This window comes from Erigeron canadensis, chromosome 9, assembly GCF_010389155.1.
Source record: "Erigeron canadensis isolate Cc75 chromosome 9, C_canadensis_v1, whole genome shotgun sequence".
Taxonomy (NCBI): domain Eukaryota; kingdom Viridiplantae; phylum Streptophyta; class Magnoliopsida; order Asterales; family Asteraceae; genus Erigeron; species Erigeron canadensis.
In genome coordinates this window covers 7655604-7675544 of record NC_057769.1, presented here as the reverse complement: position 1 = coordinate 7675544, position 19941 = coordinate 7655604, and the positions used below count along the sequence as shown (strand labels likewise).

Genomic DNA, 19941 nt, shown 5'->3' with positions numbered 1-19941 from the left:
ATAAATGTTAGCAAATTATGTTGTTTGTTTTTTTAAATTATAATTATGGTGATCCAGACATAAATCTAGACTTGTTAAAAAGAAAACTTGTGTTTGGTTATTTTAATAGATACTGACTTTAAAAATATGGTCTAGTATTCATTTAATTTTTTTTTTTTAAAATGATTAATAGTTTTTTCTTAAAAATGATTTATAGTTTTTAAAATATTATCTGGTATTCATTCGTTAATTTGTATGTTCTATAATTAAGGTCTCTCCCTAAAGAGAACTTCGACCGATCGTCGATGTCTCTTCGATGGGGACACTATAGGGAGCAAGGTCGTTGACGACTGCATCCTTCAATTCCTTCCGATCCATCGATGAGTGTTGACGAGGGTGAGGCTCCGCAAAACGCCAAAAACAAAAAAAAAACTTTTTTTCTTTTAAATTCTTAACGGTCGAAATTTATTTATTTTTAATCCTCCTTCTATATATACTATCTTCACAATCCATTCAATACATCATTAATCAAACCATTTCAAAAAAGCATTCCATAACCATTCCATTTCAAAATGCCGAGGCAATTGTGGACTGAAACCGAACTTCGTTTAGTGGTCATGTGTTGGATATGGACGACTGAAATGCCTAACCTAAACGATTCCAGTGTGTCCATGTGGACCTTAATATGTGAAAGGTTCAATGCGAACACGTCTGAACATCCAAGGACCAAAACTCAACTAGTAGGTCAATTCAACAAAATTCGCAACGAATGTAAGCAGTTTGAGGCAATCTATTTGAGGTTGAAGGCACAGGGGACTTTATCGGATGAAATGGTTTATGTAACGGCCAATCAAGAGTACCGGTTGAATTATGGGAGGGACTTCAAATACGAGCGGTGTTTCCAAGAGCTTATGAATGTTCCCAACTTTTATAATAATTAAGTGTGTTTTCGTATTTTAATTAAGTGTATTTTCGTATTTTAATTAAGTATGTTTTAGCAGTTTGAATTGTGTGTTGTCTTTTATTATTGTAATGTTTTTAAGTATTTGAATAAAATAAGTTTACTTTAAGAACATAAGTTTATTCATGATTTTAAAACATTAGAAACTTTATAAAGAAAAACATACAACATAATATTAAAAGAGGCTACTTATTTCTTTTGGGCATAAACTGCTTTGGCAGTGTTGATGAACTCATTCAAGGTGATGACCGCACAAGCAATTTCTTCCACAGTTTCATGAATCTAGTCAAACTTCCCCTGCAAATAAGTAAAATATTGACATTCATGCTCAGTACAATGCCCCGTTTGTATGTAACTGATTTGTTCTTGACATCATCTCTTTTTCGCTTGAAGTTTTAGACCAATTTGAACAAGCTTGTCTTTGCACATTTGGTGGTCGAGGATATCAGCCATGATACTGCCATTCACTTGATCGACAGTCATTCGTGGTTTTCGGTTAGGGACATTTGATGAAGAAACCATTGCAGATGTATAAAAGTGTGAGTTTTGAAATGAAATCTCTGGTAAGGAGACACTATTTCATAGCTGAAGTCAAAAACGCTCCTCCAACGTTCCAAATTCAAAATAATTACAATTACAGTCCATCAAACCGCCAAAAATTCAAAAATATTTACATGTACAGTCCCTTAACGGCTAGCTACATTATCACTCTATAAATAGCTACCCAGAGCCTTAACCAGTTTCATCACCATTCCACTTGTGTCTAATCTTCAAATTAAACTTGTTTCACCTGCTAACTCACTTACTATTCCGAATGGCATCATCATCATCATCATCATCAAATAAGAACGTTCACCGACCTCGTCTCACCAAAGATGAGATGAAAGCATGAATCATGGACGATGTCCCAACACGTTCAGGAAATAGAAGCACCAGGCCGCAAGGTCCCAAAACACGAAGAAACATATTCTTATTTTTTGCAGGATGAGAGCAAAAGAGTGATGAGGGTTATCGACAATGTTTTTAAGGCCGCTCACACGTTGACCGACCAATGCACGTGGGCCGAATAGTACCACGAAAATTGCGGAGAAGACAAATCAACGTGGGAAGTCAAATGCCCGTAACACGACAAGTGGTGGGCAAACAAAAGTGCTTACCGTGGCTTAGGAAAAATGTGAATAAAAGATGACGAAGAGTAATCATGTACTGTATTTTTTAATTATGTATTGTAATGTTTAATTTTAAATAAATGTTGAATTATTTATATTTTGTTTAAATATAAAATAAAATAAATAAAAAGTGTGGAAGAGGTGTGGAAAAGGGGTTATAGGGAGTGATTGCGGAAGAGGTGGATGAAGAGAAAGAAAAGCTGATGTGATAGTGTGGAAGAGGTGGATGAAGTTCTAACTTAGGGAGAAGCCTAACATTCTATATATACATGTAAATTATCGGTTTGATTTTCAATGTTTATGGGGTACGAAGCGAAAGAAAAAGAAACGTTAAGGAGGAATAATGAAATCCGGCGAATGCAGGGGGCGATGCGTGTAATAAAGTGAATCCCATGCCATATTTTGTTAGTATAAATAAACAACCCATACGATGGATTTCATCCCTAGTTAATTTATCGATCTTAAGAAGAAAAAAAAAAAAAAACCAAAACCCTAGAGGAGTCATCTCGGATGAATAATCATGGTCCGTCGCCCTATGTCAGGCTCAGTGGATGAATAATATTTACCATGGTCCGTCTCGCCAAGATTTAATTGATAAGGAGTATTATGGCGATGATGTGATGGAGCATTCTGAAAGAGTGAAAGCCATGGCTTCCTCATTTAGTTCCTCATTTAATTGATCAGCCTATTATTATCTATCTATTACGGAGTATATATTATTATTGCAATTGTTGTGTTAATTTGTGTTTATCTACTAGTACTGCTTGCTCATAAGTGTGTTTGTATCATGTGGGAGCTAGCTTGGTTAACTATGAATGAACCTGAATGTTCTGTTAATTAGCTGTTACTAGTTTGATTAGAGAGCTAGGACTGACTTTTGTAGAGATGAATCTAGTGTGTACGTGTCTTGGCTTGGAAGGACTTTCTAATTAATTAAACATCATACTGTATGATTCTAGGCAGCATTCCCATTGCTTATAAAAAGTTTGGCTGTTGTACGTCTTTTTAATATATGTATAAGTTGATCAGTACCTGGTCTCTTCCGGAAAAGAGTGAAACAGCCGTTTGGATGTCCAGCAGTTCCCTATTCTGCTTCCGAGCAGAGGCGGATCCAGGATTTCACGTTGAAAAGCCAGGATCAACCGTATTTCTTTCCCGATCGTTGTATACAACATAACGTAAAAGACATAACAATTTAATAAAATGTTTGGAAAATATAATTTTATTACGATGGTTTACTTTTATGGACCAAATATAAAGGTTTTACCTGAACAGTCATAGCTAGAAATCAAACATTTATAAATTGGAGGTGACTTGCTTCAAAAAGACCTTTGTATTAGTTGGCTATGAGCTAGCCTTGCAATGGAAAGCATGAATGGTTGGCGGGGGCCGGGGGCTAAGCACCCCCAAGTCCACCTACTAGCTCCACCCCGCTTCCGAGCATGGTGACGTATATGGCTAATTATTATTATTATTGCTGCTGGGTGATCAGATGCATGCTCTGCTGTAAAATTGTTATGCAACCTAGCTTCTTTGTTTTGTTAGGCAACATTATTCATAGTCTTATGATGTCATAATAATTCAGTCAATTTTTATATATTCAGAATCGATATTACACTTGCTATATTATTGTTTCTTCTTCGCTTCAACCCCTATCAAGTTGGCTACACTTTTGGGTTTTGGAGAAAACCTCATTTACAAATATCTACTCTTTTTTACAAGAATTTTGCCTACATATCTTTTACTATGCAAATTATACACTGCCTTATTAATTCATTGTGGCCGGTGAATGATCGATTTTTACATAAACATTAATTACCCACATAAGCCAAATATCAAATTAAGAAAAGCAAATTTCATTACTCAAATGAAAACTAATAGGATAAAAATAAAACATAAAAACATAAAATATAAAAAGAAAATAATTAAAAAAATTTCTAAATTCCAAATCAAACAAAATAACATAAAACAACCAATATTATCATCAAAGGTTTAAACCCAATTCCTAGTTGTCTCGCATTGCTTTTCGCCGAAGTTGGTGCAATGTCCGGTGCCGGACCTTCCGTGGTTGGTGCCGGCGATTCCTTAGGCAATATTGGTGCCGGAGAATTTTCCCTCGCCGGAGTTTTTTCAGGTGCTGGCGCAGGAGAGATTTCCGGAGAAGGTGTTGGTGGTGGGTAGGGGAACGGAAGTGGTTGAATGGGGGCGGGGCTGTCACCGGCGATAGGAGACGGCTGTGGGGCGGGGATGGGTGACGGCGAAGGGGTGGTGATTGGTGACGGCGAAGGGGAGGAACGTGCGCCGGCGGGCGGTACACGGATATCAACTTTTTGACCGGCTTGGCAATGGTCGGGAACGGTGCAAATGAAATAATAATGGCCGGGAAATTTGATCGGAAAAGAGTCGTTGCCGGAAGTTAAGGTGTTGTATGGAGTGGTGCCGTTACATGTCACAAAATTGTGGTATGTAACTCTAACAACATTGTGGAATTCTTTGTCATAACGAAATACTACAAAACAAAATTAAATATATTTAGTTAGTAGACAATTTGAAAAATCGTAATCTTTATGGAAATAAAAATGTGGCTTTTTACCTTTTCTTTTGTAACATAACTTTAAAAAACTATGATTTCTATACACTTATTGGCCTATGTGTGATTTAATAATAATTAGATTCACGAAGCTTAACATTTTATTCAATCAATTTTTAGTTTTCAATGTTGAAAAAAAGAGGATCACTTTTTATTTTTAACATTTATACCTCTGTTTTTATATCTATTCTACAATAAAATAAAAAAAACACATAAAAGACCAAAAAAATAATGTTATGAAACTAACGAAAATCATTTTAAATATATACGAATCTCACACGTTATTATTTTTTAAATAATTCAAAATCTTTTATACTCCTGTATAATTTTCGAAAGCTTTAACCTATCTGAAACCAACCTTTTTCACCAGTCGAATAATAAAAATTATTTTTAAACTTCTCAACCAATTATTATCTATATATATGATTTTTGAAAATTGAACACCAAGTTACATAAAAACTAAAAAAGGTGAGAAAATATATGTAACTTACATATGGTGTCACCAACTTGAAACAATTTAGTAGCAGCCCAAGTCTTATAATCAACATGACCAATGTTTGTCCAACCGGCATCATCACCAACTTTATAAACAACTCCGCCCATCACCGCTGTGACCATCGCCATCACCACAACTAACATCATCTTCAAAGAGCCCATAATCCTCAGTTTTTCAGTCTCTCTTTGTGTGTTTTATTATCAATAAAATGAAAAGTAGAAAATTTGTTAAATAAACTTGATATTTTTGGTCTATTTATATATGCTTGATTTGTAGGAATATAAGGAAGTAAATCTTTTCTTTAATATTTTTGATTCAATGAAATATTTACATTATTTAGTTGCCGTTTTTATGCTTGGTTTCGATACATGTATACCCTTTAATTATGGAGTTAATTTCTGATTTTTTTTGTTACTAATTAATTTTGTATTTCCAATTCAAATTTTAGTTAATGGATTTTTAATGTAACGGTCCAAATCTTTATGGTAAATTGTAAGTGGGTCAATGTAATCAAACTATTTGACTTCACATATAGCTGTGTTCAAAATAATTATACGTCTCGTTCAAAATAAAGTTAAATTAAAATTTCGATACGAATTCCTTTTAGTTATTAATCAAGATTATTTAAAAATATAATACGGAGTAACTATATTTTATTGTCGTTTATGCACACGGGTAGTAGATCGAGTAACTTTCCTTTTTCTCTTTTTTTTTTTAAGTGGGTAGTACTACATCATAAGCTATAGCTCGTAAGAGGTATATACTACTCCGCTCTTCCTTTTTAGACGCATGTGAAAGGCTGGCAATTGGGTATCTGTTAATACCCGTTAAAGTAACTGTTAAGCAAAAACTGTATTATGCAATTTTTTCTATTTTTAAAAATAATTGTTTTTAATATTTTAAAGTTCAACATTTAACTTTTTTGATACATAAAACGAATAATTGTCATGTTCAAATCATCAAAGGCAAGTGTTAAATGGATTGTTTTAATGTTTGAAAGCTGAGAATTTTGTGCGCACCGAACCTATTAAGACCCGATGCGACATATGATTGCGCTACATATGTGAATATGTGATACCAGCAAAACTGACTAATTGGACTCATTCAATAATATGAAGGGGTGGTGATCTGTACACCACATAGTTTTAACCGTACACCACCAAACATGCTTTACAGTATTATACAATACAAGATCCTAAAGCACATTTGGTGATGTATGGCTAAAAATATGTGGTGTACAAATCTTCACCCATTGTAAAGACCTTCCCAATCCCAAAATAAATTTACTTCCTCAATGAATATCTATACTCACACACAAAGAAGTAGTTTTTTTTAAATAAAAAAAAAATACTAGAAGGTTGTTTAATATTTTCACTTAGCATCCTTTAATACATTTTAACTTACACTACCTTTAACATTAATTATTAAATTACAATATCAATCATTTATCTTTTAAAATATTATCATTAACATATTACATAAGTTACTTTTACACCATTCGACACTGCCCCCATCACCAATAGTCGTCCCCATTACCACATTGTCGCCACCACGAGCATCGCCACATTGTACGGGTGACGTACTAGTTATGTTAAAAATTAATAATGCCGTTTGTTTACATTTGAACATAAACATGAACAAATACATTTCTAAAGTTATTTTGAATGTACCAAAATAAAAATTATTTCAACAACATAGATTTTTATAATGTTTCACATGTGAATTAACTTTAAAAATAATATGATCCAATACGTAATTTAATTAAGAGTTTTCCCAGTCTTTAAAAAAATAAATGTTCTTGAAATAAGGAAGATATATATATATATACATAATATATATAGTGAAAAGTTATTTTGAGAACCTTTTTTTTTGCGAGAACCTTTGAGAACTTTTCAAATCAAGCCCAATCGATGATTATCTTTTACATAAAAATTGTTTTTTGATTGTTTTCAGAATAACTTATGTGTAATTTTGAAGTTTATAATTTTGTGGAGGCATAGATTATCATCCATTATACAGTTATGTGGAGATTTGGATTCTTGATCACATGTGCACGAATATTGCTATGATTACATGTGATCGACTTGCATACATGTGATCATAGCAATATTCGTGCACATGTGATCAATAATCCAAATCTCCACATAATTGTATAACGGATAATAATCTATGCTCCATACAATTATAAACTTCAAAATTACACATAAGTTATCCAGGAAACAATCAAAAAACAATTTTCATGTAAAGAACAATCATCGGTTGTGCTTGATTTGAAAAGGTTCTCAAAGGTTCTCGCAAAAAAAAGGGTTCTCAAAATAACTTTACCCTATATATATATATATGTGGGGGGGGGGGGGGGGGGGGGGTGTTAGATTAGGAACTCATTAAATTAGGGACCATTAGGGACATGTAACTTACATATGTGTAAGTTGTAACTCACACATGTGTAAGTCGTGGTGGCGGTGGTCGCCGTCGCCAGATGATCATGGTGGTGGTCGGAGATGATGGTGGTGATGGTGATGGTGGTGATGGTGATGGTGGTTGTATAATTTATACGTACATGTGTAAGTTGTTCTTACACATGTGTAAGTCGTGGTGGCGGTGGTCGTCGTCGCCAGAGGATCATGGTGATGGTGATGGTGTGTTGGTGGTCGGAGATGGTGAAAAATGAATGATTGAGTAATGTCTTTAATGGTCCATAAAATAAGAAGTCCATAATTTAACTTTTCCACATATATATATATATATATATATATAACATCTTCTCTCTTTCCCCCTTAAGCAAAATTTTCCCGCCTTAAGCAATATTTTCATTTGATCTATATGGAATAATGAGTATGGTGTTGTCTCACACTTAAATTGGGATTGGGATATGTTTTGTATAATGAATAAATAATTGGATCTCATGTTTTTATGTATAAAAAAATTTAGCATATGAGAGATTTTCACTCAAGTTAGATGTGAGACAACACCATATTCACTTCCTATATGTATGTAGGGAATAAGAATATGAGGTTGTCTTATACAGTCATACATAAAGTTAGGTATGGAAGTATGGAACCTTTCACAACATAATATTTTAATCCATAAAAAAAACCAATTATTTATTTAAGATGCAAACATGATTAAAAAATTAATATGTGAAGAATTACAAATTCAAACTTAGGTGTTTACATCCTTATATTTTCTCTATAAATATATATACTCGTTAAAGCTGTTTTAAGATTTACAAGCTGAATTCACTTTCATCTCTGTTTCTTTATTTTTCATCCAGAAAATGTGTGGATCATTACATGAGTTTCTGTATTTCAAGAAAAAGATTACTTGGGTTATTAACTTATTATGATTAAACACAAAGACCTTGTAATACAACTCAAAAAGTACCCCGCGCAATGCGTTAGTGGTGATGACAACGGGCTGCGTAACGACCAGCAACGGTGGCTATAACGATTATTAATGTAAAATAGTTGATGTAAAACTGGATAGTGAAACTATTTTAATAATTGAAAAATGTATGATATTAATAATTTTATAAATTGTATTATAGGTATATTAAGGCTAAACGTAAAATTAGTGAAAATAAAATAGTAATAGTTTAGATAAATAAGGGTTAAAAAATATTTTATGGGTATCTTTGATATATGAAAAAATTCAAAAATAAAGAGATACTATGAAACAAACAAGTCATTTATACCTTTTTTTTGTTTTCATCTTTTTCTTTTGTTTTCATTATTTTCTTTTCATACTATCTCCAATAAACTTTATTAATTTTTAATTAAATAATTTTGTATTTATATGATAGAAAGTACTATTAGGAAATATATTTACTATATATAGTGTTAACTATTATTTTATTGAATATGTATTAGTTATTGTATTTTTATGATTTGTTATATTGAAGTTATTGGTCTAAAAGTGTAATCAAAAACATAAATAAATGATGGAAAAAAAAGTTAAAAAATAACTTAAAGTTAAAAATGAAAACAAAAGTCAACTCGAGAGATGTGATTAACTATAAGTTAATAGAACAGCTATCTTTTAATATTAAAAAAATAAAAAGATTAAGAATCATTTAAAGCTAAAAAGTGTGATTTATATTTTAATTTGGTATATAGTTAGTTTTATTTATCAATAAGAATTTAAGGTGGGGTTATGTCAAAAAAATTTAATTTTTTTATTATATACTAAAATTAAGATAAAATTAATATTTTAGTTTATGGTTGATAAACATGTGATATTTTTATTGTTAGATAATTATAATTATTTTAAGATTAAATAAACTATGATCGTATAAACATCTATTTGACCGAATATCATGGAGTTATCTATACTTTCTTATAAAGCATTTTAAAGTTTTATTTATAGTATGTCTTAAAAATTTAAGCATACTTTTTTTTCTTCCAAAAAACCTCTTTCACTATATATATGGCTCTTAAAATGGTCCTCCATACACTACAACACTGAATTACCCTATCTATCTTTATAACAAATTGTCACTCCTAAAACAAAATTCCGCCGCAACGTGCGGGTATGATGCTTGTAATTTATCCTTCAAACCTACTAACCACATCTTACTAAATTCCTTCTTCTTATCACAAAGAAAAGAAAAATGCTGAATAGATGACAACGTATGTGGGCAGCACCTACCAGATTTGCGTTTGTATTTTTCCCCGGCAATCGAAGAATACTAATTAAGGTACATATTAAATGACTTGCATATTTTAAAGGTACGTGGACTAAAAGTGTAAATAATTATGTTCTATAAAAAAGTTGTAAATAATTCCTAGATAAATTATTTAATATAGATCTATGTGCTTGATGTCCTATAATGTACGTTTTGGGTATGTTTGTCCCTTAGATTATAAGGCCAGAGGGAGTGGTTTCGGTGAACTCCCGGTGCCGATTGGACAACACCGTCGCAACCCATTTGGTGAGCCAAAATCGGTGATGGATTTGGTGACTTTCACCGAGAGAGAAAGAGAGAGAGTTGGGGCCCACAATGGTCAAAAATCCGACCATTTTCATGTTTTTTTTGTTTAATTTCAACCCCACACCTTTTTAAACCATTTTCAACTATAATATATCTCATTTTCTTAAAAACAATTCATACTTATATAAAATGAAAAAATGATGTGGATATCGAGGAAGTTCATTAAATTTGATGTCCTTCCAATTTAGTAAATTTTGGAAGTTTTTGAGTTTGAGAGTTTTTATTGGATAAAGGTGACGTGACTTGAACTTATTGTTTTCGTAAGTTCAAACCTCTTATAAGATTTTGTTTGGTTATCACAAATATGTAGAGCTTAAAAGTATTGATAACAAAGATGCTTGAAAAAGTTATCCCATTGATAATAGAACATGTTATTATGCTTATATATAGGTATAATGATGTTTTTTTTCATGATTTTTGACTGTTGTGGTTATTTTTGCACAGTTTTTTGGCGTATTCTATGGTTGATGTTACACATATTTTTGGGTGTTTTGAGGATGTTTTAAAACAGTTTGTGATTGTTTTACACCACCTTTTTGTGTATTTTGCGACTGGTTTTACATGAATATTTGGTGTGTTTCGGGTTGTATGCCGTTTCTATTGTTGATTAGGTTCTGTTGTTTGTTGTAGTATTTTGCCATCAACAAAGGGTATTTTGTCATCTACCATGCATCATATCACTACAAGAGAAATAGTCTATAATGACCTATTGAATGACAATGATATTATTTAGTCAATAACAATCTTATTTAGTCACCATTAAAAAAGTGATCATTCAATCTGACTATTAAACAAAATTAGTGACAAAAAAAAACTTTAAAAAAAAATCTTGTTTGGTCTCTCATAAAATTTGTGACGGATCTATATTTTATAGTGACGAAAAGTGACCACTCATAATCTTGTCTCTTGCAGTAATATTATTGACTAAATTTAGTCTCTTAGTAACCAATCTTGTTTGGTCTCTCATAAAATTTGTGACGGATCTATAGATAGTGACGAAAAGTGACCACTCATAATCTGGTCTCTCGTAGTAATATTATTGACTAAATTTAGTCTCTTAGTAACCAAATTTTTTTCGTAATCGATAATTTTTTAAGTAGTGATGAGATCTCTTTTAAGTAGGATTTCAAATCCTATATCATTTTCTGTCAATGTTACACATGACCGGATTAAACAAACTTTTTGTATATGGACTGATGGTTGAATAAAATATTTTATTATTTATATAAATTTTGCAGGTTGTGACAGACTAATTGTATCCAATTAGAGTGAGGATAAAATGGGATCAGGTCTTTGTAAAGTTAGAACAAATGAAGAGAAAGATAGATTAAGCATGCATGCTGCCAGAAGATCTTATACATAAAATTCTCTCTTTTATTAGCATTAAACATGTTATCCAAACAAGAGTTCTGTCTACTCGATGGAGATATATGTGGACTTCAACGCCTTGTCTTAATTTGTCGAGTGATGATTTCCGTAATCTGGCACGGTTCATGGATATTGTTCTGTATGTCCTACTCCGCGTAAATAATCAAACACAAGTTCATTCAGTCCATCTCAGTTTTAGTGGAAAAGAGACGTCAGTGTTCTATAAAAGCCTTATGAACGATGATCTCCTGCGTAATGTCCAGCAATTAACTTTTACATTTACATCATTTCCTAGTAAGACTACATTCCCTGATCTTTCTCATTTCAATTGCAAGTCTCTCAATCATCTCACTATGGCTGGATGTAGTAATTCGTGTATGATTTCACTCAAATCAAGTTTTTCTCTTCCATCATTGACAACATTATATCTCGATTTTATCAACCTGTATGATCATAATATTGATAAGGACACTGGCCTTTTCTGCAAGTGTGCAAACTTGATGACTCTGACAATAAGAACTTGCAAAATGATGGGATCAAAGGGTTTCAGTATCAGTCATCCGCGACTTTCTAATCTCACACTTGTAGACGTAAATTCTAATGGCAATGTCGTCAATGTGGATGCACCTCAACTCAAGAATCTGACTGTTATAAACTGCATTGGGGAACATCTGATTTCCGCACCCAGCCTTGGCTTCTTGCACTATAATGCTTACACTCCCAGTCTCTTATTTACAGACGGTTTACCTTCTTTGGAGAAGGCGAATCTTTGTATTTACAAACCATTCATGGGAGATGCTCCTAAAATTGTGTGCCTGCTTCGACAACTCCACACTGTCAAATTTCTGACACTTAACTTAGGAATCATTGAGGTATATATGCTGTGGTATTAGTCCTTAATGCTCAAATCATTCTACATTTCAATTTATATATGTACTCTGTACTCAACAAAGATATTTTGCATAAGGTTATTTATCTAGCAGATAATAATGAAGATTGTATTACAAATTTCTATTTTCTTTTGTTTACTTTTTGCAGCTTCTTTCTTCATATATGACAGTAAAGTCCAAGAAACCTTCTCCGTTTACCAACTTAAAGAGCTTAAATGGCCTCCCAGAAAGTGCATTCGGGTAGAAGCACGAACCCAAGAAAGAAGAAGTTACTGAGTCAACTGAAGTTTTAAATCTTTAGCAAATCAGGACCGTACTTTAGGTTTTTTTATGACTAATGAATGATGAAACTGATAACACATTATAATTTAGAATGCGCAAAGAATGTTAGAGATAGCCGACACAATAGCCTTTATATAGTTGGACTTTAAGCTATACAGAGTCTTACGTAGGTCCGTTACATTTTTAAAGACAAGATCTTCCGATTGTTGGTCATATGCAACTTTAAGGTTTGCGTGCAGGTGTCAAATGTAGCAGCTATAACATTTTGGAGACAGAGAAATCAGGTTGCTTCAATTCCATTGTGTTGTTAAACTCACATGAATCATGAGTAGATTGGAGATATATTAATTTGAATCTTAACTGATAGATTAGATTTTAGATTAGATGTTAGATGATACCGGTCAAAAGGATTTAGGGACTCTTTCCTACTACTCAGCAGTCATCGCAAAGATGTGTAAGCAAGAATGGACACCATGAAATTGAAATTTATCGTGCTTGATTTTGAGTAACTTTGATCTCAATTTGTTCATCCTATATTTTAGTTGTAAGTACTCTTTGATTTTGGGTTTTGTTGAAGAAATCTGATAACACATCAAGGTTTATTTACCTATTACTGCTTTTGATTCATTGATCCGTAGTTATCACATCAAATCATATTTACCTACATTTTTTGGATATTTTTACATAAAGAAGATCATTCTTGTATTGTACATTTCTGCACACACTCGGTTAAAAGTGATGGAGAACCACCTCCAGCATGGGCCTCATGAGGTTCTTAATCCGGATTAAAAACCTTAAACCTATATATATAGAAGCTACGACACTCTTCCACAACCCCTGTAAATATAGGTCGAAAACCACACATAATCCCCTAACTTATTCTGATCACCATAAACAACACACTACATCAATCACTTGTCTGGTTGTGTAAACCAGGCTCTGATCGACTCGCTACATTAAGGGAACCGTCAACAGATCACCACACACTTTTCACAAACTTCTTCTAACCAACATCCTTAATTGTTAGAACTTGAAAGACGAATGTATTTTAGGTGCAATATGCCAAAAATATGCTTCAATTCATATTAAAACATCATAAACATAAGTACACTAAAACACCATAACAAAAACAATACAAGTTATATAATTAAGCAACCCATATTGCTGCATAAATAAAGTGTGGACATAACAACAAGCACCCCAAGAAAGAAATTATAGCCGGTTACGAATTGTGCAACCGACGTTGGTGCCATTGCGTCTGTTTTTGGCAAGTCTGTCGAGGTGGTCGATGAAACGTTCTTATGTTCAGAGGTGATTAGAGAATACTTCTTGAGGACTCTAACATTGAGCTTCTGGCCAGCCTCACAGTGACCAGGAAAGCTACAACTGAAGTAGTAATGACCTGGTGCCTTGATGTTGAAGGAGTCATTGCCGGTTCCAAAGGTTTTCCATGGTGCACTTGTGTTGCATGACCGGTAATTATACCGGTTCACTTGGATTACATTGTGACTGCCTGGATGGTAATGGAACACTGCATTTTGCAGATGTAAATCTTTTTAAAGCCAAGCATTACCAATTCAATATTTTATTGTATTTTTAGCTTCATACTTGAATGAACCACTACAAAACATCTATGTATTGTTGTTACAAACTTACTAATATCAATTACTGCACACAATTTTTACAATGATTAAGCAATAGTAATGGTAAAACAAAGGATACTTACAGAGAGTGTCACCAACCCGAAACCTCTTTGAAGATGTCCAAGTGGTGTAATCTGAATTAACAAGAATCGCCCAACCTTGAGAGTCACCAACGGTATACACCGTCCCCATCACCACCTTCATGAGGACACCTTTGATTATCATTATCAACAGCAAACGAGACATCATTCTAACCTTCCACATGGTCATGTTGAGTAGGGGTTTGTTGAAGTAATGAAAAGTTGGTAGAAATGAGCGATTGAGGTACACGTTTATGCGATGTGCAACTCTACCATTATCATGTCATCTACATGAGCTATGTATTTGTGCATTTGGTTGAAAGTGAACTTCTTGTGTAACCAACATAGTAACATGTCCTCACTTTTTAACCCATTGTTTCGTGTTACATGCTATCCTATCAGATGTATGGGTTTGACGGGTAAATTTCCCTTTTTAGACAACTTGGTGGTGGTCATATCATATGATAGTGATTTTTGATTCACAACAAGCAATAACAAACAACATGCGTCGATAAGTAGTTTGGTCATTCACATTCGTGAAAGATAAACCACCACCAATGTATCTTGTACAAACTTTCATTATTAGTTAATTTATTATACATATTCGCATACACAATATCCACTCACTCGCGTCACGATTTAGGTACTTGCCGATATCATCCGATAGAAAATTTTACTTTGTAATGGAGGAAACCAACTTAAGGTCAATATCTTCTTTTGCTTTCGAGTCAAAAGGTTCGTCACCAATATATAAATCCAAAATGGAGCGACATAAGAGTGGACTTTGGACACTTCCAACCTCCTTGCCATCAACTACACAATAAGAACCACAAAACAATTAATATAGAGTTTCATACTACACAATAAGAACCAATGCATCTTTCATATGAAGTAACATTTTCAAAACGCCCTTAAAATTACAACTTAGTATTTTTGTTCCAAAAACTATTAATTACGTCCCACCCCCCCCCCCCCCCCCCTTTTTTTTTTTTCGACACTTGCTTTATTATATCAAGTAGTCCATTGAAAAGAATTCAACCAAGCTTGAAACATGCGTAATTACTCGTTTGCGTTCGTGCAAACTCAACTGTCCTTTTCTTTATTGCATTATTTTTGCAGCAATAGAAAATGATAGTTTTTCCCAGTATAATCAACTTCATTGAGTTTCATGAAAAGATGAACGACAACCTAGTTTCTTAAAACCATAACAAAATAAGATATGTTTCTGATATATATGTTATGAAAAGAACAAGTAACTGAAAATATAGGAAGCATAGAAAAACAAATTGTCTCCGGTTATAAGATTAAAATGTGTACACTTACTAGTTGTCCGAAGCACGTATCCCTTTTCCTTGGAGAGGTCTATTATAGATCCACGAGGAATCTTGTATTCATCACTAAACTGAGAAGTGAACCTGTCATAAACATAAACAGCTTTTAACATACAAGTCTTTCAGCATATGAGTATTCCCTTAAAATTTATTTTTGGAGTGTTGAGAAAGTTCGTTTGCTAGGCTGGTAAGGTACTAGGTCAAAACATGTAATTTCTCTGGAAATATTTATCCTGTAACATTGACATGACAGAACTTCTAGAGTTATAGGTGTTTTATGAATTTTTATTGACTAATGTATTATAGTACATGATTACAGAAACTATTCTATTAAAATGGAAACCTATTTTTTTACTAATAAAACGATCTCAAAGGTTGTAAGGTTTTAATACTCTTTTAGGCGGCTTTTGGCCGTTTGGATTGACACATAAAACCCGTTTAACCTAGTGAGATTTTGGGATAAAGCCACTTTTAGGTATATGTTTTGAAATTTTCACCTCTACATTTCATAATCAGAAAGAAATAGCCTATTAAAGAAGCGAACTATTCACAAAACATATTTCAAAGAATACACTTACAAAGATCAGAGCATATGTCAAGGAATAAAAGTTGCAAAATAAGCTTATAGAAAGAATAAATAACATCTTAACTTGCAAAGTTAGAAGCATCAAAGAGATCTTTCTGAAGCACAAAATTTTGAAAAATCGAACATTATAAGCAGTGAACATACCAATATTCGCTCATTTTCAATAGGAAGGAGAAGGAATCATCAAGCTTACAAGGTATCATACATGACACTGATGATGAGTCTAGTGATTTTTTTTTATAACCCAGTTGACCCATTTCAAGCTAATACATCTCAAACTGACCCGTTGAGTGGATAAATAATGGCATCAACATTAGTAGAAGTGACTGAAAGAATGGCTTACTTTTGAAGTAACTCTTTGTTTTCAGATCCTCCAAACTTCTTTAACCTACTTCCCACAGAATCTTCAAATGCATTACGAACAGAACGAATGCTAAGTTTTCCGTACACTATCTGCAGCCTAACAGTAACACTTACATCACTATCCATCAAATCTTGAGTGACATCCTTTTGCTTCAGTTCAGTAGCTGAGAGCGTATCGTATTTCTCACTTAAAAAGTTCTTGAGATCGTTATCATCCGCATATACACCTAAACAATTTCAAATTGCCAATCATATCAAACTTTATAGATTTATTTATGAGTTCTGTTCTAGAAGAAAATTGTGACTGTAAATACAAACAACATAAGTATGTATATTTCAGAGTCCATATGCCTTTGAAGAGCCAAACTTTATAGATAAATATTACAAAGAGTCATCCATCGTTAAAATGTGAACAGAGAACACTTAAAAACTTCATTTTGATGTATGAAAAGTCCATAAAACTAACATAGTGTAAAACTAATTATCATTATTTAAGTGTTTAATAACACATTGATCCGTCAAAATCGAGAAACGTTTTTTGATGAATATGCATCCATTGGATGCACAAAACAAAAAAACGTGATATTCTCAATTTTGGCGGATCAATGTGTTGTTAAACACTTAAATAATGATAATTAGTTATACACTATGTTAGTTTTATGGACTTTTAATACATCAAAATGAAGTTTTTAAGTGTTCTCACTAGTTTAATCAGTTTTGATTGTTTCATTCAATATGGTCATGATTATGGATTTCAGCTAATTTAGGGGCAAAAAAGAATTGCATATTTTTTATACTAACAAAATTGCAAATGTATAGATACAGATAGTTTATATATATATATATTACCGAAGGCGTAAACATCGATGTTTTTAATACCAAACACAGCTTTTTTTCTCAACCCAATTCCCAAAAGGCTCTGAGAATCCTTCAGGGCTGCTGGAAACAAAACCCCGGTTTTCGATTCCGTAACGATGGGGGCGTCGGAGAGTGACAGCGAGCCGAAAAGATGAGAAGATGGTTGGAAATTGGAAAGGAAGGAGTTGATTGGGTTTTGAGAGGTGGAAATGGCGGCGGAAATGCCGGCGCCGACTGCGGCGGAGACAGCGACGGAGACGGCGATTGTTGAGAAAGGGTTGGAAGGGAAGTGTGGAGTGGTGGTTGTGGCAGGGTTGGAGAAGGAGAGTGGGAATCGGAATGAGACCATTCTTCTGTGTTTTTTTGTGTGTTGTGTTGTGTTCTCCGGTGAAGTTAATTTTTATTGTTCTTGTTGCTTGTATGTTGAGAACTCATAGGTGATTTTGTTTTGTATTTTTGTTATCCTGGCACGGTACCGGGTAATACGACAGTGTTTGTGACGGCAACGTTGTGGTGATGGACGACTGTTTAATAGTACCCATATAATAAAGGGGTAATCATCGAAAACAATAACAACAATTTTGTCAAAGAGACAACAGAAAAAGGTCGGATCCCAATAAAACGACTCAAATATAAAGGGTGTTCATCGATATTTCAAAACCAACCAAACCATCCAAATCAATGTAATTGGGATGGTTTGATCCGTTTAAAAAGTATGATATTGTTTCAATAGCCAAAATCAAAAGCGAGTTAGTGATTTACCTCTATAAATAAGTCGTATAAGCCAATTTAAACCTTGCATTTACCTCTAAAAATAAACCGTATTGGCCAATGGTTTGATCAGTAATTTACCTCGATAACTTCTTTTTTAACCCAAAGTTATGAGTTCGATCCTTAAGGATGACAAGTTTTTGAGTTTTTCCTCCGAATACTTGTAACAGTCTATAGTCAACATCTCGTTGTCTATGTTACGTGCAAGACTTTACCATTATACGGTAAGATTTTTCTGATATCATGTCCTGACTTAATGTTCGGAAAAAAAAATTCATTAAGTACATTGAATACTTTTAGATACCAGTTTTTATATACTGAAGTAAGATTTCAAAACCATCAAATCAATCCAAATCGAACCCGTTTTTAATGGTTTGGTTGATCCAGTTTATCCAAGCTAATTAAATGATCTGAACTGAACTTATTCAAAACCTAAATCACTAGTTTGGTCCAACTTATTAATAATCCGACTATTGGTTTTGAGTTGAAGTAGCATATTATCTGCTATTGATAATCTTTTCGTTAGGTTTTAAGTTTTATTAACTTTTATTTGCTATTAAACATTTTTTCTCTGTCTCACTTGTTGGGAAAATAAAAATATAGTATTATCTATTTTGAGCTGACGTAGCACATAATCTGCTATGGAGCAATAATTTTATTAATTTACCCACAAAGTTGTAATCTACAAAAATTACAAAGATAGCATTAATATCACTGCAAAACGACAAATATTTTTTGATTTTGTGTCGGTTAGAGATATTCTTTAGGTGATTTATACTATAGCTTCTAACGGATTTAATGATCAGGACGGTCATCCAAGCTCCAATAGTGGTCATTGGTGTAAAAGAGAGAAACCACAAAAGGGGAAGCACCTAGATTTTCTAGTAGTGATTGGCAACAAGGAGAAAGGTGATTTATCGCCATCGTTACAAAGCTAATAAAGAATTGTACTGCTATAATTTTTTGTTAAATTTTCTTAGTAATCACGTTATGGTTATCAGAAAGTAAAGTGGGATATATTAAAATAACCGCCTTTAAAATATAGTCTCCAATCTATCATATACAACGCTTTACAATCTTGAATGTAAGAGTAGCTGATAAAATAAAGGGAAAATAATCCGTACTGCAGACTTTATTTAAGCTTAGGTGCTGCTACTTAAAAAAAATTACAAATTAAACCTTTGAATTTTATAAACATACATAGTCCCCTTGAATTTTACATAACCTCCCCTTGAATTTTACATAATTCCCCCTGTTTTACCTAAGATAGGTACTGCACGTTTTACCTAACCTTTCCCCATAAAATAAAATACAATAACAAAAATAGAAAACATCAGCAGTCTACTGTTTATACGAGGAATTCTCCATTCTCGAACCTTAAGTTAGAGAGAAGTTTATAAAATTTCATAGAATGACATATATAAGTCGAGTTTTTTTCTTTCTAAAATAGTGTATTATATAAACTTGTTTACCAAACTAGTATAGTTTCAAAAATTTTTATCAAATTAGTATAATTTTTAGAATCATTGATTATTAAACAGCTTTCCTGTGCTTCTTTTCTTTCGATTGCAACAAATTACTTCT

At 33.0% G+C, this 19941-nt stretch overlaps 4 protein-coding genes across 4 annotated transcripts; 1 reads left to right on the top strand and 3 right to left on the bottom strand.

Moving 5' to 3' along the window:
• Nucleotides 1-245: 245 nt before the first annotated feature.
• On the bottom strand, nt 246-6448 carry LOC122583131 (blue copper protein-like). The gene is made up of 4 exons (XM_043755565.1): nt 6435-6448; nt 5191-5378; nt 4108-4618; nt 246-336 (listed from the first exon to the last, which is right to left on the bottom strand). The coding sequence occupies exons 1-4, from the start codon at nt 6446-6448 to the stop codon at nt 246-248; spliced, it is 804 nt and encodes a 267-aa protein (XP_043611500.1).
• A 5167-nt stretch (nt 6449-11615) lies between these two features.
• Nucleotides 11616-12687, top strand: LOC122583130. The gene is made up of 2 exons (XM_043755564.1): nt 11616-12425; nt 12592-12687. Exons 1-2 carry the CDS (start codon nt 11616-11618, stop codon nt 12685-12687), a joined length of 906 nt encoding a protein of 301 aa, XP_043611499.1.
• Nucleotides 12688-13864: 1177 nt separating this feature from the next.
• On the bottom strand, nt 13865-14638 carry LOC122583129 (mavicyanin-like). Its single transcript, XM_043755563.1, has 2 exons — nt 14452-14638; nt 13865-14256 (listed from the first exon to the last, which is right to left on the bottom strand). Exons 1-2 carry the CDS (start codon nt 14636-14638, stop codon nt 13865-13867), a joined length of 579 nt encoding a protein of 192 aa, XP_043611498.1.
• A 302-nt stretch (nt 14639-14940) lies between these two features.
• LOC122581854 (fatty-acid-binding protein 1) lies at nt 14941-17998 on the bottom strand. Its single transcript, XM_043754161.1, has 4 exons — nt 17578-17998; nt 16709-16955; nt 15772-15863; nt 14941-15261 (listed from the first exon to the last, which is right to left on the bottom strand). Exons 1-4 carry the CDS (start codon nt 17933-17935, stop codon nt 15122-15124), a joined length of 837 nt encoding a protein of 278 aa, XP_043610096.1. The 5' UTR covers nt 17936-17998; the 3' UTR covers nt 14941-15121.
• Nucleotides 17999-19941: the final 1943 nt, after the last annotated feature.

Bases quoted from the DNA above. Each gene is read 5' to 3' on its own strand.
- LOC122583130 (XM_043755564.1), top strand. From the start codon at position 11,616: ATGTGGACTTCAACGCCTTGTCTTAATTTGTCGAGTGATGATTTCCGT. The intron at 12,426-12,591 runs GTATATATGCTG...TACTTTTTGCAG, and splicing joins TTAACTTAGGAATCATTGAG to CTTCTTTCTTCATATATGAC.
- LOC122581854 (XM_043754161.1), bottom strand. From the start codon at position 17,935: ATGGTCTCATTCCGATTCCCACTCTCCTTCTCCAACCCTGCCACAACC. The intron at 16,956-17,577 runs GTAATATATATA...GAAATTGTTTAG, and splicing joins CATCGATGTTTACGCCTTCG to GTGTATATGCGGATGATAAC. The intron at 15,864-16,708 runs GTAAGCCATTCT...TGTTTATGACAG, and splicing joins AACAAAGAGTTACTTCAAAA to GTTCACTTCTCAGTTTAGTG.
- LOC122583129 (XM_043755563.1), bottom strand. From the start codon at position 14,638: ATGACCATGTGGAAGGTTAGAATGATGTCTCGTTTGCTGTTGATAATG. The intron at 14,257-14,451 runs GTAAGTATCCTT...TGCAAAATGCAG, and splicing joins TCGGGTTGGTGACACTCTCT to TGTTCCATTACCATCCAGGC.
- LOC122583131 (XM_043755565.1), bottom strand. The intron at 4,619-5,190 runs GTAAGTTACATA...TTTGTTTTGTAG, and splicing joins TCAAGTTGGTGACACCATAT to TATTTCGTTATGACAAAGAA. The intron at 337-4,107 runs GTTTAAACCTTT...AAGGAATTGAAG, and splicing joins GCGAGACAACTAGGAATTGG to GATGCAGTCGTCAACGACCT.